This window comes from Trichosurus vulpecula, chromosome 6 (genome assembly GCF_011100635.1).
Source record: "Trichosurus vulpecula isolate mTriVul1 chromosome 6, mTriVul1.pri, whole genome shotgun sequence".
NCBI lineage: Eukaryota > Metazoa > Chordata > Mammalia > Diprotodontia > Phalangeridae > Trichosurus > Trichosurus vulpecula.
Window position 1 is genome coordinate 177,835,591 of NC_050578.1, and position 18,630 is coordinate 177,854,220.

Sequence of the window (18,630 nt, forward strand, 5' to 3'; positions counted from 1 at the left end):
ATTCCAGTCCATCCTCTATTCACCAGCGAAATAATTTTCCTAAAATGCAGGTCTGACCATGTCATCCTCTCACCTCTTAATAAACCCCAGTGGCTACCTATTGCCTTCTGGATCAAATAAAAAATCCTCTATTTGGCATTCCTTTATAACCTAGCACCATCTTGCCTTTCTGACTCTCTACTCTCTATGTACTCTTTGATCCAGTGACACTGGCCTACTTGCTGTTCCTGTAACATAATACTCCATCTCTCAGCTCCAGTCCATTTTCTCTGGCTTTTCCCCATGCCTGGGATGCTCTCCTTCCTTCACTCTGACTACTGGCTTCCCTGGTTCCTTCAAGTCCCTAGTAAAATCTTATCTTCTACAGGAAGCCTTTCCTAACCTCTCTTAATTCTAGTGCCTTCCCTCTCTTATTTCCTATATAGGCTATTTATAGCCTGTTTGTACATATGTTTTTGTTGGTTGTCTCCCTCATTATATTTCGAGCACCTTGAAGGCAGGGACTTGTCTTTTGCCACTTTTTGTATCCCCAGCACGTAGCACAGTTTCTGACATATAGTAAGTGCTTAATAAATGTTTACTGACTGATACATATATGAGGTGATATACAGCTCCCCTCTAACCCCCTAAACATATGCTAATAGACTAGAATATCTCAATGATATACATTGCTGTGGAGTGGGATTTGAAGTAGGTTTGCTTACTAATGTAGCAAAAAGGCTGCTCGTCAATAAGAAAGTAAATACTATAGCATGGACTTTTCTGCCATGTTCCCGGCTCAGGAAAAATATAATAGAAAGGCTCCAGCGAATGTATTCATTGAATAAATTATGCCAATTTCACACATTTCTGGATTCTCTAAGCCCATTACAATACATTTTTAAAGAATATGTTTCATCTATTCATACTGGAGAAGGAAATGGTAAACCACTCCACTATCTTTGCCAGGAAAACCCCAAATGGGTTCACGGAGTCAGACATGACAGAAACAACTGAAAAACATTCCTAGGGTTCCCAAATATTGAGAAAAAAATCCAATCTATATGCTATTCCTTTTTTCTTACTTTTATCATTCTTGAAAAAAATAAATAAAATGCTAACATGGATTTCGAATGTTTAGGACATTCCTGGACTATTTAGTCCCATCAGATTCCCTTTACACCTTGTGATGTTTATGCAGTAATTGTGATGCTTCTAATATCATCTGAAAACATGTGAATATATGTTAAGAAAATATGGATAGCTCATATGCTTTATTTTCTTTTTTTAATTTTTAAAATTTTTTTGGAGGGGGGAAGGCAGGGCAATTGGAGTTAAGTGACTTGCCCAAGGTCAGACAGCTAGTAAGTGTGTCAAGTATCTGAGGCTACATTTGAACTCAGGCCTCCTGACTCCAGAGCCGGTGCTCTCCTCACTGCACCACCTAGCAGCCCCCGTATACTTTATTTTCAATTCAGGGACTGACATAGCATTTCCATGGCTTTCCTTATTCCCATGGAACAACAGAAAAAATGACGATAATCTGAGCACCATAAGTATTACTATGCTATGATACAATGTATCAAACAACAAGCATGTTCCTTTTGTAGGCCAGGAACTATTCTAATGCTATGAATACAAAGGAAAAAAAGAAAACATTCCCTGCCTTCATTGAGCTTACAATCTATCAGTGAAAACAATGTGTACATAAGTAAAACCAAATTATTTAGAAATTCAATACAAATTAATTCAAAAGGACATAAAAAAAGTGGAAGATTAGGAAAAGTGTCATGTGGGAAGTAGCTCCTGAGCTGAGCTTGAAAGGGAATGAGAAGAAAGTGCATTTCATGAATTGGAATCAGGATGTTCAAAGGCACAAAGAAGGAATGTGAATCACACGGTAAGAGGAACAACAAATAGGCCTTTTGGGCTTAAATAGTTTGTTAAAGATGGTAATATGTAACAAGCCTGGAAGATTGGTTGACCTATACTGCAAAGGGTTTTAAAAGCCAAACAAAGTTGTTTGTATTTTATTCTAGAGACAATCATTGTAGTTTATTGAGCAAGGAGGGGACATGTCATATTCTTGGCCCCTTTCTCTTTTAAAATATTTTGATTTATATAACGAGTTTCATAAAATGTGTCCTGTGCTTTTAAGAATATTGATTTGCCAGGTATATGAAGGATGACCTAGGAAAGGGAGACACTGAGTTAAGGAGACAATTTCTAAGGGTATTCCAATACTTCAGGTGAGAGGTAGTGAGGACTCAAAGAAGAGTTATAGTCATGGGAATAGAGAGAAGGGGACAGATGTAAGAGTTGTTTTGGAGGTGGAATTGCCAAGCCTTGACAACTAATTGAATATGGAGGATGTGAAAGAGGGAGGAGTTAAGGATGACTAATAGCCTACAATCCTGTGTAATTAGAAGCACTGTGGTACTCTCAGATAATAAATTCTTCTTTGGATAGGGTGAGCTTTAGACGACCACTGGACATCTGTTGGAAAAATCCAATACGCAACTGTGAAAGACTTAGCTACTTTGATCAAGACAATAATCCAACACAATTCCAAAGGATCCATGGTAGAAAATGCTATCCACCTCCAGAGAAAATTGATGAATTCTGAATGCAGATTAAAGAATGCCGTCTTCATTTTTAAAAAATTTTTCTTTTTTTAATTTTTTGTCTGTGTTTTCCTTTTGCATGACTTCACATTTATAATCGATATCAAATTTTTTGCCTTCATAAATGGGGAGGCAGGAAGAAGGAAGAGAATTTAGAATTCAATTTTTTAAAAAAATGATTGTTAAAAATTCATGTAATAGGGAAATATTTAATGAAATAAATAAAAGCACATTTTTAAAAAAGAGAAAATATTAAATTATTATTTATGAAGTGATCTTAATAAATATTTAATAATAAACAATGTATTTTCCCAGTTTCTGAATTTACAAGTCATTCTCAAGAAAATCCCTCACATAATGCTGTACCACTAAGGTAATTAGAATATGTGTAATGAATGCAAAGAATTGACACAAAATAAATTTAAAATTTGCTGCTGCATTCATTTTTAAAATGTTTTGAATTTGGTATTCATGGAAATATATTTGTAGAGAAAGTGTTTTTTTTTCTTTATCATAATAAGGGATTTCTGTTCTCTTAGTCAAGTGACAAGGAGGAGTATTTTTTAAAAAGGGAAGTACTAATATCATAAACTAGATTTTATCATTTTATATAGCAAAAATAATATATAATTAAAATAAATCAACAAACATTTATTAAATGATTACTGTGTGCTAGGTACAACACTAAGCCCTGAGGTGGTGTGTTGGTTTTGTTTTTTTTTAAAGGAAAACAGTTCCTACCCTCAATGAGCTTAAATTTTCATGATGGGTGATACCAAATACAAATATAAATCAGCATATACAATATAGATGCAGCGTAGATAGAAGATAACAGAATAAATGTAAGAGTTGAGGGAAAAGGAAATAGAGGTAACATAGCAAAAACAAAAGCATATCTAATCTGCCATAGGGCAAGCTTAAGTCAGATTAAAGAACTATTTACTAAAGACATTAAAATCAAAAGTCATGGACCATACTTTTCTCTAGGATTCTATCAAAACAGGACAGCAGCCCATCAGTTGGGAGGGAAGTGTTTGTGCCCCTGTTGGAGAAACATAGTTGAGAACATCTTCCTGTGATTCTATAGAGATGTTTGATTAAAACGAGAGAGAGAGAGAGAGAGAGAGACAGAGAGAGAGAGAGAGAGAGAGAGAGAGAGACAGACAGACAGACAGACAGACATGGAATGAGAGTGATGGACATGTGAGAGAGGCTAATATGCTAGAGAGTACAAAATAATTAAAGACAAGTGGGACCTAAGAGAGTTACTCTGTTCCATATGCTTCCTTCAAAAATTGAAAGGGGGCAGAAACACTCATCATATGGCTGTTTGAAAAGTAAAAGAATAAAAAAAAATTCTTTCTATCTAGATAAAGAATAAACAGGAACTATGTAATCAAGTTAGATCTCCTGCCCTTTATACCTTAAAAGAACTTAAGAAATGCACACATGAAAACCACTATATCCATGAAACAATTGATAACACTCATTTAATAGCTACTTGAACAGGGGGCTTGGATAAAATCCAGACATAGGCTGCAAAAGAAAGCCATATGTGTCTGATTTCAGAAAGGAGGATAAAAACAGTCTGTGGTTAAAATAGACAAGGGCTAGGAATTGGTTTTAGATCTTCATTATAATGGAATATAGAGATGAACTGAAAGACTCAATGTTGTCCAGGAAACTAGAAGGAGTTCTCAAAACTGACTACTTAAAGAATCGGTGAAGGCTGAATATAATTGAGTATACTGAATAGTCTACTGTAGGAAGTCGGGGGCAGGGGAAATATTCAAGAAGATACTGCACTAAGAGTTGCTTACTATTGCCCACTCACATTTTAAACATGTACCCATACCTAAAGTCAAGGATTAGCAATTAGTAATGAGAAATTGATGTAAACTCCCAATTCAAATATTTTCAAGGAGATTCTAGGTTGAAATTAATGTAAAACATCTGGATAATTAAGGTCAAAGTTGGATCTTAATCAGAATTATAAGAATAATTTGGGGTTTTCTTGGCAAAGTTACTGGAATGGTTTACCATTTCCTTCTCCAGCTCATTTTACAGATGAGAAAATTGAGGCAAATGGAGTTAAATGATTTGCCCAGGGTCATACAACTAGTAAATGTCTGAGACAAGATTTGAACTCAGGAAGATGGAGCCTTCCTGAGTCTGGGACTGGCAGCCTATCGACTGTGCCACCTAGCTGCCCCTTAGGCAGATTACCTTAGGTTTTATAGGCATTCCATAACACTTAAGCTCCCACAGTACAAGAAAATGTAAAAATTTTCTTAGGATACAATAGAGTATTGAGAATCACAAAATCCAATATTAACAAACCTTTGCAATTACTAATTATGTAATTATAGGCAAGTCCCTTAACGTCTCTGAAACTTGGCTTCTTCATTTGCGAAACTGTAACAAATACTACCTGTGTTATTTCATAGGATTTTATGAGGTTTCTAATAAAATGATGTATGTATAGTACTTGACAAAGCTTAAAGTACTACGTAAGTTTCAACTACAGATAAAGAAAAAAAGAAGACACCACCCTTTTAAGCACTGCCTCCTCTGTTTATGTCCATGTTAATGTCAAAAGGCTTCTATATACAAAATCTCTCCGCAGTACTATGCATTTAAAAGCAAACTGGAATTAGATATTCCTTGCACTACAAAATTAGTGTTTATTCCCTGTGTAAAGGCAGTTTTTATTATTTTTCGTTGCAAAGGTCATAGTAACACCTAAAATTTACAATTCTATTGCAATGTCACGCATCTAAGAAATAATAGATCAAATCTAGACAATTATGGCAATTTACATGTTTTTACTGAGTTGATCCTGATTTTTTTTCCATAGTACTGGACAGCAGATCGAGAAAGAAAAAAATAGAATTTAAACATTTTAAAAAGGTTGAATTTGCTACTATAGAAGAATCTCAATAGTGTGTTGTGATGGGGAAAGGCCATCAATATTACTTGTTTGCTTTCTAAGTAATCAAGGAAGTTTTACAGTTGATTTACTAAATTAAATTTTCTTCTCTGCTAGCACACTGATATTTCAGAGTTCAAAGACACTTCTCATCCATTTGTTTGAATGGCTTTGAAGGTGAACTAAGAGAAAGCAGCCATATCCTGGCAACTCTCCAAGATCAGGGACAGAATTCTGGGTTAGGAGGATTACAGCAATGCTTGTGTGATCTTTTAATTGTCTTGCTGTGATCTTTTAATTGTCCAGATTCTTTCTTTCACTGGCAGAGTTCACTAGTGAGCTCTTTCTTATTCCACAAGTATATAGATGAGTTTAAAAGTACTATTATTAAAAGGTAAAATTATCTTCAATGTCTTAACAGGGCACCAGAGCATGATAAAATGACACATAAAACATTACAACTTCCTCATCAGAAACAATCAACCAATAACCACTTTGTGAAACACCTACTATATGCTATGTATACATTAAGTTACATACTGCAACAATTTTCTCTGATCTCAACAAAATTGATGGAAAGAGCAACATAGAAGGTATATACTTTAAAACAGAAGTGCAGGAATGTCAGATTTTCAAACAGCTGAGTTTTCTAACTTCTGTTTTATCTCCTTCAATAAAATTTCCAACAGCTAGCCACAGACCTTACCTGAACACAACAAAATCCAAACTGAATGGTTTGTGTGTTTACTCACTAGTGAAATTCTATTTAAATATGACACATAGGAAATATGTTAACTTCATATGACTTGAGCATACATCCTCGTTCCCTTTTACCGAGAAACTCAAACAAGCTTTCTTATTTAATAGGAATGAGAAATCATATACCTTATAATTCATCTGATCTAAAAACAGTGATGCTCTTTTTCTCTCCTTTTTACTGCTCCATCACTATCACTGCATGAACAAAAAGGTCTGTGTTGTATTTTTCTTTGTCTCAAGAGACTTTCAAGATAACTCTGGAATGCCAACTTTAATCTCAGTGCTTCAATTAGGCATCAAGGCAGGATAAACATTCCTGCTTGAGTCTGAAATCACGCTAGTTGTATTAAGCCCAAGAGCCTTGGATAGTTGTCCTCGTCGTCATCATCATCACAACTAGTATTTATGTAGTGTTTAAAGGTTTACAAAGCTCTTTACATATGTTAACTCCCATCTCATCTACTCTCTGAGGTAGATGACATTATCCTCATTTGATATATAAGGAAACTGAGGTTCAAAGAAAGAGAGGTTATGTGAGGATCGCATGGCTACAAAGTAGGGCAGAATCTGAACTCAGAAATTTCTAACCTTGAGTACCGGGCACAAATCACTATGTCAGCTAGCTGTCATACTATATTACCTACATGCCATATAGTTATAACCATTTGAAAGTTTGACATAGCCATCCACACAAGACACAATAGATTCTAAAGAAATGGAAATGAGCATCATAATAGAGTGGTGTATGGTGAGTGCAAGCAGTCTTTAATATATAACAAAAAGGACCATCAAAATGAATAAGAAGGAATACAAATAGTATAATGGTTAATAAAGATGGGCTAGGTATATGACAAAGGCAAGAGATAGCAAAGAGACAGCCTGAGTTTTTCCCTATCCAAGAGAAAACAGAGAAGGCTCCCACATATCAAATTGTTTTTTTTTTCCCCTTTGTGGAACACTGATGGGAGGACATAGGTGAGAAAAGCACAAGACAACCAGGCATGGATGGATTATGATTTTTGTCAACGGAAGGAACATCCAAACTGATGAGATCATGGCACCATTTCAGAGAATGAATAACATGAAGCCATACACTGATAACATTGCAACATGATATGGAATCAAATGATATTTAGCAGATCCATTTTGTCTAAGAAACAAGGCTTCAAAATAGTCTTAACAGAGGATCTATGTTTTCAAAACTGGAAAAGGATGAGCCCTAAAATTAAACACTAAACATCTTAGAAAGATGATGAAAGAGAAGGGAAAGGAGGAAGGGGAGGGAAAGGAAAGGAGGGGTGGATGATCAAAATAAGTTTTCAAGCAACACAAAAAGCACAGAGTAGCATCATGAAGAATAAATCCTGTCAAACTAATCTAATCTGCTCTTTGCCAAGAAGACAGGAATACATCTAGTGTATTGAAGCAAAGGAAAATGGGTAATGCAGCTTGGCCTCAAAAGGCTATTCTGGAGTTTTATTGAGTTGAAAAATATTGTCTACAGTGACCTTGGGGAGGACACCCAAATAGCTGGAGGCAAGGTGTGGTGAGGGATCAAGAAAAAACATAAAGTGACCTTTAAAAGAATTTCATGGGGGATTCAGGGTTAACATTTTAACATTTGCATTAATTATTTCTATAAATGCGTGACAGCAGTATTCTATAACAAGCATCTAGAACTTTTATAAAACCACATAGGGTATAGGAGTGATGCCTTTCTGTAAAGAGCTGACTAGGTTCAAGAGTTAATACACAAATTTTAAGAGCAAAGGACATAAACCAGGATATGAGAAATATGTGAAGTGTGTGAATTAAGTAAAAATTCAGGATGGGATCATTTCTTAGCAAAATAGGTGGTTAAACATGAAATAATTAATCTAGGAAGAATACAAAATCAATACTTTACTAGAAGGCAGAAGAGTAACTTTCCAATGTTACTTTCAGATTTGACATTCACTATATACACTTCCTTCAAACATCACGATGCATTGGACAAATAATTTACCCATAAAAGTCTAAAGTAAAAGCAAGAAGCCTAAATCTAAACTAAAATTTAAAATGGCAATGTATACTATATATGTTATTAGCACATGATTAATACTTTTTAAAAAATAAAATGAAGGGGCAGCTAGGTGGCGCAGTCAGTAGAGCACCAGCCCTGGAGTCAGGAGGACCTGAGTTCAAATTCGGCCTCAGACACTTGACACATGTACTAGCTGTGTGACCTTGGGCAAGCCACTTAACCCCAATTGCCCTGCCAAAAAGCAAAAAAAAAAATCAAATGGAGTAGGGATACTGGTAGAAATGCTAATTGTTCATAATTTATTTCTTACTTTTGCTATATGTTAATAATTCACATTCTCAAAGGGAAATGAATAATTACTAACACTATACCTTGTGATATCTCAAACTAAATAAATTATAATTCCATTTCAAATTATTTATTGTCATATATTTGTATATACACACATATTCATTCTTTGGTACTGCTAATATTGTGGAAATGAGGGCCCCCATCACTGTACCTGACTCTTAGTTGTCACTTGTCTGAAGCCATGACAGGTGACTTAGAACCATTTTCCACATCTCTATCTCTCATCGTTTAGCTGATAGTGTTTTTCACCCATGGTTATCTTGGGTCTGGTTTGTATCTGAATATATGTAATTAGGCATTTATATGTTGTCTCCCCAATAGAATGCAAGTTCTTAGAGGGCAAGAACTACATCACTTTTGTCTTGATACTCCCATCTCTGAGCCCAGTACCTGACATATAGTAGATGTTTAATAAATTCTTGTGACTGATTCATTCTAATCTCTCCCTGGTTTAGAAATACATAGGGACTTAGCAAAAATGGAATTTCTATATTCCTTATGTCCAATTATAAGTTGCTAGTCACTTCTTATTTTTTATTTACATAAAAAAGGGATCGTGCTTTTGGAATACTGACACTTAAGGTAGAAAAAATGGGCCCCAAATTAAAGGGAGATTATCATTTACTTTCAAAAAATGTCGCCTTGAAAATACATGAAATCTTTCATTTAATTTTAAGACATTATGATTAAATTATGCAGGACTTTATGAGAGATAATGTAGGCATGTATGTGAATTGGGGGATAATCTTTGTGTACATTTCATGTCACTCTTATTAGATTACAAGATTCTTGAAGGCACTGGCAGGGTCTTTTGGTTCACCTCAGAATTTATCATAGTGCTTTTTTTAAAAAGTAAAAGGTACTTAATAAAAAGCCTCCTGGTTTGTTTAGTGAATAAAATTAAGGAAATGGTAGTAAATATCTCTGTTCAATATTCAGTCTGAATTCAATTAAACTCGTTGTTTTGTTGACTATTGACACATAGCAGAGATCACAGGTTTAGTCAACAATCAGCCCTTTCTCTGGACGTAGTTGGAGAAATAGGATTGGATAGTGAAATGTTCTTCTTTCATCTCCATCCAGAAAACATGTCCTTAGAATCCCTTGCTACACTTCTTCCCCCACACACGTCAATGGGTTCATCAGAACTGATGATACTTAAAATCACAAAGATAAGAAATTTGAAAAAATAATGAAGAAAGTGGGTCAAATTTAAAGTAATTACATGGTAGGGTAATCCACAGTGCACCTATAAAGGACATCAATGTGGACATCAGAAGCAGGTTTCATTGATTGTGAAATGTACAGAGTTTATAGTTTATAAAATAAATGTCAGGTCCTCTTCCTTATGTATATTCTCTTGCTTAGTGATCTCATAGACTCTCTTATTTCAAATTATTATACTGTGCATATGACTCCCAAAACTACATCGCCACCATCACCAAACTTGCCCCAGTACTCAGGTCCTGCATTTATATTTCTCTGCTGGCTAGCTCAACTTGGATGTCCAAAAGCACCTAAAACTCAAGATGTACAAAGATAAACTCATTATCTTCCTCCAAAATCTGGAATTCTCTCCAACATCACCTAACATCATCATTCTATTGATAGCAAGCCAATTCTCCCCATTGCCCAGGCTGATAACCTTGGAGTCAGCTTGGACTCATTTTTCTCCCTCACTTCACACATAATCAGTTTCAAAAGCTGTAGATTTTATCTTCACACTATCCCTTGCTTTTTGTTCCCTTCTTGAACCTTCCATTGCAATCAGCTTTGTTCAGGTGCCATCTTCTCTCATCCAGACCATTGTAATTGCCTCCTGACTGGTTTTCCTGATCTACTCTAATCTCTTTTCCATCCAGACTGCTACAGAATTCTTCTAAATTGTCATTCTGATAATGTCACTCAAAGACTTCCTTTTACCCTTCTCCGTTGTCCTCTGGTAAAAAATAATCTCTCCTTCCTCAGATCTCTCAGAGTACTTACTTAACTCACTCATCTCACCGTCATATCATATTTAAATACACATTCAAGACTTCCCCCACCCATCCCCATACCAAATAAGCTAGTTGAAGTCAAGTGTGATTCAGTCCTTGTCTGTGACTTTCTAGTACACAATCTAGCGCCTTGCACAAAATGGTCACTTAATAAATGTTTGTGGATTGAATCATGCTAATATAGAAACAATAATAATTTCATTGTTATAGGAATGGTGGAAAGAAATACATGGAAAGTAAAGTAAATATAATCCAAGACTGACTATATTGCTACGATTATGTCCTTACAAACTAAAAAAAAGGAAGACTTAAGATTTTTATAAATATTAATGCATAAACACAAGAATTTGCACAAAGAAAAACGTGAATGAAGAGGTACTAAAATTAATTAAGATGTTGCAATGGCTGACTTTCTGACGTCATTTAAATTATTTTGAGAAACCTGCCTTAAATAAATAGAAAAGTCACAATTAAAAACAATGAAGACCTAAAAAGCTAGCTATTTTAACAAGAGAAATCAGACACATCATCCATGTCTGTGTTGAATGTCACTGAAATCACTCTGCTTTGATTTCGTAAATATGTTACTGTCTATTTTGGATAGCAAGTATTCAATATCCTTGATTTTCTTGGGGATATTATTGGCAGAATTACACCCCACAAGTGGAAATGTGTTTTGTTTCTTATCTTTTTTATCCTCTACCTAGAAAACATCTAAGTCTAAGATGCAGACGAGGATGGATGGGAGGGGAACCAATATTTAAAAGGTATTTGAAAGGTGTTTAAAAGCACAGGCAATATTTTGACCTACACTGCCCTAGCACTTAATCTATGTGCAGGGCATTGTTTATGCAATATAATTTAGTGGAGGTCCTCAAGACGCAATCTGCCCTAATATATTCTCTGTCTGTGTGCTGACCTCCCCTCCATCCTGGACAGAATTTTCCATCATTAATTGAGCTTAAATTTATCATCTGCATAGATGCTATTAGGGAACAGAAGAGGACCTCGAGTTTTCTTTAGACTAGCCACATTAATTCATCAGTCTAACTGTCACCATGGAAGATACAGAGAAGCAATACAACAAGGGCAAATATCAATTCAGTGGAGAGCACAGAATATAGGGGCTAGAAATAATCTTAGAGATCAAACGCCTCATCATATAAAGAAACCAAAGTTCAGGTGGAGGGTTATTTCTTTAGTATCAAATAGCATATGACTGGGCCCCAGGTATTCTGACTCCCACTGCAAACCTTCTCAAATGCAACATAATATTAGTCACCAACCAGGGTGCGAACACCAGCATGAAGCATAGCAGTGAGTTTTAGTTGTGTGCATGTCTAAGGCAAGGGGCAGACCGTGATGAAAGGTAGGAGGGAAGAGTGCAAGCCTTCAAAAATGTGATACCAATGGAGAAGGACTTAAGCAGGAAGGAAGAAGGATGCTAAACACTTTACTAAACTAATAGGCGATTTAGTCATTTAGTGTGATACCTTCCCTGTTCAAAGTCAACTAACCTTCATTATGAATACATGCACTGGGATTTTCTGCTTTTTTTTTAGCTGAGATCTGTTTTACCTAGTCTTGTCAAATCATGTATCTCCTAATATTACATGTTCATATTCAGGTTATAAGCAATCATGTTGTATTCCTCTTCTCATCCTCTACCACCAAAGATAAATGGAATACAAGAACATTCCAATGTAATCTCTTTGAAGGCAGGAACTGCTTTGCCTTTGGATCCCTAGCACCTAGCAATGCTTATTGAATTAATTTATTATTCTGCTTTTAATACCCACATGATATATTGTTTACTTTAAAAGAAGACAACCTAATGGTCTAATTTCTGCACCTCCTTGGATTCTGCTAAATGAGAAGATGCAAAGGAAAACCTCTGATTTATGATTAAGCTGTGCTTCATTGCTCAGTCCCTTCAACTTTCTAAGATTTCAGGTACTTTCTTTAGCCATACTGTGCCATTATAATAACTTGCTTTCATTAATTGCCCCAGTTTATGCATAGTATGCATCATAATATTGTGAAGGCTTTATGTTACTGTGATGTAAAATATCTTTTCAAACTTTAAAATGAAAATAAAGCCAAAGCAATTAGGTATAACTGCATTGTTTCACGCAGGTTGGAATGAAATGGTAAATATTTTAAGTAATACCAATTAGGAACAAGGACAGCATCCAAAATGGTCTTTTCATGGAAAATCCAAATGGAAATTCAATACAAATCCTGATTAAAACCTAACCAAGCAAGACACTCCAGATTACCTGGATTCCAATTAAATATGACAAATGAATACTTGACAGGTTTCAATTCCAATTCTATTTATGTCAGGATGATCCATTAATATGGAAGATGAAATTACCAGAATTCCAGCAATTCAATGTACTTTACAGCTAGACAAGTAATCTGAAAACTTGGACCTAACAAAACTCTCCCTCAAATGTCAACTGCTCCATTTAGAGAAACTGAAGTGCATCACTTCTCCTTCTGTCATTACCTACAGAACATTTCTAAAATGAATTTCTGCAAAGCAGATGACAAGCCACTATATAAATCCAGAATTTCAAAAGCAACAGCAAAATCCGAAGGCCAGAAGGATCACTTTCATAATGAAAGCCCCCATCTTTGTCACGGCTCAAAATAAAGTGATTGTGGCTTTTTGTTTTTTTAATAAACTGTTGAGAGTGTTGTTCCCTGGGAAGCATTTCAAATTGTTTTCCCTAATGATGGTCTCACCTGTTACTTATTCTATGACATATTTCCTGAAACATAACATACATGTGGCACATAGTTATGTTTTGATGAATCATTTTTATCTTTCTTCTTTTTTTAGAAATTGAATATTCATATATGAACTAAAAAATGTCAAAGTTGAAGATGATTTAGATTATAAATCAAGTGGCTAAATCTGTCTACTAATGAAACAAAAAGTTTTCGAAGAAACATAAATGTTTTCCCATTTACAGATTTCTCAAGAAAATCTTTATGTTCAATGAAAGCTATTGGTGAGGATTAAAAATTCATTTCAGACTCATAAAGTGTATATAAATACTGCCTTCCTCCAAATATGCTATATATGTGATACAATTTTCCAGAGGAAACATCACTGGCCAAATGATTGCCAACATGTATCTTAACTACACAAGTCACCCATATTTCAATTTAAAATTAAAACTTCTTAAAATCTATCAAGTGTGGCTCCAAAGCGCTCTTCGACTTAAAAGCAACAACATAACAAACTCCTTCTGCCCGTATAAATACACACTATCATACACACAGATAAGCATGCCTTCGTAGCCATAAGGCAAAATGCCAATTTGAACCCTGAATAATTAAACAACATGGACCATCAATCATTAGATCCAAGATCAGACTTACTCAGCCAAACAATAATGGTAAATGTCAAAATTATTATTTAATGAAATTAACTCTAATAATAATTTCACTCTTGGTCAGTTATTCCATTCTGTACTATAATGCCCAATTTCAAAGTTACTATATAAAAAATATATCAGTTTTTTTATTTCTAATGTAATTGTTAATTTGCATATTTTGGCTACAGAAAACAGTATACTTTTTAAAGGACAGTATTATTTCAATTTGGGGATAAGATAGGGAAGGACGATCACTAAGTATTAAGCCAATTACTGAACTCATCTAAAGACAACTTGTGATTTTGTATTATCATGAAAATTATGTGAAATTTTCTTTCCTCCTACATGTAAACGCACGTTTCTGCCTATATACATATATGTATATATGTATATACATACATTTGTAATCATTACAAAGATAATCAAAACTTCAGCATTCCACAGACTAACAAAAACCTATTGTTTTGGGCATACACTACTAATAGTAACACTTATGGCCTGAAAATAAATCTATTATGTGTCCTGAAGAATTTTTTAAATGTTATAAATTTCTAAATGATTTGTTTTTTTTTTCATTCTAGGCCCTAAAAGAAACTGTCACTAAATATTTACTATTCTTTTTCTAATGAAAAAGAATATGAATCCAACACCTCACAACAATATGAGAAAAAAAAAGGTGTTTCATTCCTATATGAATTAGAGTATATCATTAAAGTGGCAAACTCTAATAGGATTGTCATAATATACTAAAACTTTGTTCTTCTCTTATTCTTGTAGCACCTATTTGAAGCCAAATATAATTTTTGAAAACATGTTTCTTAGTCCCTGGGAAAAATGAGAGTTGAGCAAGGTGTTTTTATTGCCATTTTCTTTCAGTAAGACTGGACATTTGCAATTGAAGAAATAGTTGCATGACAAAAATGAATAGAAGAAAACAAGTACATGAGGCCTTTATCAGTTTCTGTTACAAAGAATTGTGCCTGGATTGTTTCCTCCATATTAGCTGCTTCACTGACATTTTTATAAGCAAATTTACTGTTTCAGAGGAATAGTTTTAAGATAATGGAACAATTTCAGTTGATTTTATTTGTTGAATTATGATCCCTTATTTGGTATTCCTGCTTTTTAGCAAACCTTATCATTTTAAAATAAAATAGTTTTAGTTTAAGCTATTTTATTTTAGTTTTAGACTGACCTTTCCACAAATCTACTTATTATGGCTCTCTAGCGTGATTATGTGTGTGAATGTTGTGTTTGTCCCTACCATTTTCCATATGCTCTGCCTCACCAACACTGCCATCCGGCGTAGTCCTCTCATAGTTGTCCTCTGGGAGTGGAAGGGCACCCAGTCTTGGCCCTGATGAACTCTTACTGCTTGGTGTTTCTGACTCCTCCAGCCCGCTGTCATAGCAACTCTGCAATGACCCCTGATGTGGGTCCTGAGGCTGACTCACAACAGAAAACGTCACTCTACGAAATGGCTGCAAGAGAAGAGATTCTGAATGTCACTAAATGTGAAGGTTTTGAAATAATTGACTTTAAAACAAGAATTAAGTACAGTTATGCCCACAACTTACTAATAAAAATAGTAAATATTTTAAGATATTTCATTAATTGGGTGTTATCTTTTGAAATGTATGCATAGTTTCTTTCAGAAAAAAGTGCTATGCAACAGCATATTAGACAAAAATCTTGACTGATACAAGAACAAATTCATACTTGATAATTTTAGAAGCTGTCACTTCTGATACAACTAAAACATATAAATTGTCTATAAAAATTAATGCCTGTGATTTTGGAAGTCAACAAGTTAAGTCAACATGCATTTATTAGGTGTCCATTACGTGGTAGGCACTCTACTAAGCACTGAGGATACGGAGAATGGTAAAAACAAAACAAATAAAATGGTCGCTGCTTTCAAAGAGCTCACGGTCTAATGGAAGCTAGTGGGAATAAAATTATTGCATTATAAAACATGTTAATTTTTTAAACACTTCTGACATAAAAAATTTGTCCATTGTTGTCTGTGTTTATATCTCACCAACTATCAAGGCTTTACTAAAAGTACAACTGACAGCAATTCTATGACAATGGATAGAATACTGACCATCATAGACTGATATTTACTCAAATATATAACTGTGTGCATATAATTTTGACCCTGGATTTTAAAAGATGGAAAGATAAGCTTGTAATAGAGTATGAGTGAGGATATTCAGTGGCCAGTCCAAACACTACACTAGAATCCAGACACTAATGTTGACAGAAGGCCCCTACAACGTTGAGTGGGGAAATCTAGGGGATTTACACAGGAAAACATACAACTGTTACACAGGATGTTCAGATTTACAACCTATGCCACTGGAATGATTAGCCACATTAATGAGATGATAGATCCATTGGAGTATTGGAGGCAATTGATATCCAATTCAATAAACATTTAATAAGTACTTGTTATGAGATGCAAAGATAAAAAGTAATATAGCATCTGCCCTTAAGTAGCTTATAACCTAGCTAATGGCCGTGAGGTATGTGGCGGGGTTGGGAGTACTGCAGTTAAAATTTCCAAGGTTTTAGTGAAACACTTGACTGAGTCTCTTGTGAGATTACCATGCACAGATACAGGATAGATAATGATATAATTCAATGAATCTGGAATTTGGATGTATAAATCCCAAAATAGTTATTAACAGTACAATATAAAACTGCAAGAACATCTTGAAGTAAAAAGAAAATAAATTAATATAGAAAAAGTAAAAAAGTAAATGAACTTAATATTGCCTAGCATAATCCTCTGCATATAAAACTTACATTCTTAGTTTGAGTTTCATGGAAGAGAAATTAAGGACAGTAGGCAGAGCTATTGGTTTTAAGGCAGAAGAACAAGGGTCATAGAAGGAGACATAGAATATATTTTTAAAATCAATTTATATTTATCATCTTATTTATTAACTAGCATCTTTATATTTAACATCTTCCAAATAATTTTCTGAAAGATTCTCTTGTCCCTAATTCAGGAAAAAACGTTCGATACAAATGAAGAAATCTTTCAAAAAACACAAACACACACACAACAAAACACACATAGGAGAATAGTCCATAGGACAATTAGAGAATTCATTTTGCAATATAAATAGATACAATTGTAGCTTTATGTTACAGATGGTTTTCACAGATTGGGGGCTTACACAGTAAAGGGCAACATTTATTAATGGAAAGTGTTCACAGTTATTTAATAGTTTTTTTCTGAAGACATTATTAGGGATTACAAATTTTTTAGGATTGTTTTCTATTCGATAAATGATTATACACTATTCAAGGCATTAGGCAAAATGTAAACTCTACATTAAACAGAGCCCCTACCTTTATGGAACTTAGAGTAGAAGGCCCTGGCATTTACACACATAACTATAATGCAGGTAAAATATGTTAGAGAAGTGAAAGTACTTTGTGAAATTGAAGGGTGGGAGAATAATTACTGATTAGGAGATTGCAGGAAAGCTTCATAAGAAAGGGAATTTTAGTTAAGTTAAAAGAATGGTTAGAGATTTCATTGGTGAAGAGAACAAAGGAAAATAAAGGCACAGAGGTGGAAAAGAGAACAAGGAGAGACAGACAGACAGACAGACAGAGAAAGACAGAGACCGAGAGAAAGACAAAATACTTTAGTTTGACTAGAGGGTAGAGCAAATGACAGGAACAGCATGAGAACTATCAACCTATGATCGGATCACAGATTCTGAGCTGGACGGAACAATAGAGGTCCACCCTATTATTTTACAGATGACGAAAATGACAGAGGGTTAAGTTCTTTGCCCATGATCACATAGCTAATTAGGGTCTGAGGTAAAATTTAACTCAGATCTTCCTGACATCGAGCATGTTACTTTACTGTACCATCTACCCTACCTCACTCCTATGACCCTATTACATATTTATAGATTAAAAAGTAGGGTGGTGCCAGATTGTGGACGGCCTTGAATGCAAGTCAAAAGAACTCGAACTTTATTCGGTGGATAACAGAATGTGACTGAAGACTTTTGGGTGATACAACCTAATCCAGGCACTAAAATAATTATTTTTGTAGTTTAAAGGAAAGACTGGAAAGGAAAGAAAGTAAAAATATTAGGGGACAATAGTCCATAGAAGTGTGAATTAGGGTCTATATTTGGTTAGTGATAACGGAAATTAAAGAAATACATATCAGAGGTTGTGGAGATCGAATCAACAGGTTTTGCTAAATTACTAAGTTTGGGAAATGAGGGAAGAAGAATAGTTATTAGATAAAACTAAACTTCAATACACACATGAATGGTGGTGCCAGTGGTAGAAACAGACCACTTGGTATGTTCATACTAGAATACAGAATATTGATTTTTTAAAGCAGTATTCCTATTTGCAAACACATATTCAATTACACTTTTATTTTACCTAAGTATGCTTTTACTTTTTTTTGGTTAATTTAATTTTATTTTATTTTTATTTTATTTTATTTTTTTAAAATTTATTTAACATATTTAGTTTTCAGCATTGATTTTCACAAGAGTTTGAATTACAAATTTTCTCCCCATTTCTACCC

General features: G+C 34.5%; 1 protein-coding gene across 3 annotated transcripts in view; it reads right to left on the reverse strand.

The window, feature by feature from the left end:
* PCDH7 (protocadherin 7) overlaps window positions 1–18,630 on the reverse strand; it is a 493,083-nt gene that overhangs the window by 258,821 nt on the left and 215,632 nt on the right. For 2 of the 3 annotated variants that reach the window (XM_036763341.1, XM_036763343.1), the window contains exon 2: window positions 15,316–15,532. In XM_036763341.1, the coding sequence (XP_036619236.1) occupies window positions 15,316–15,532 (217 nt within the window). The remainder of the gene's footprint in view (window positions 1–15,315; window positions 15,533–18,630) is intronic. The other variant, XM_036763342.1, reaches the window with a different exon arrangement.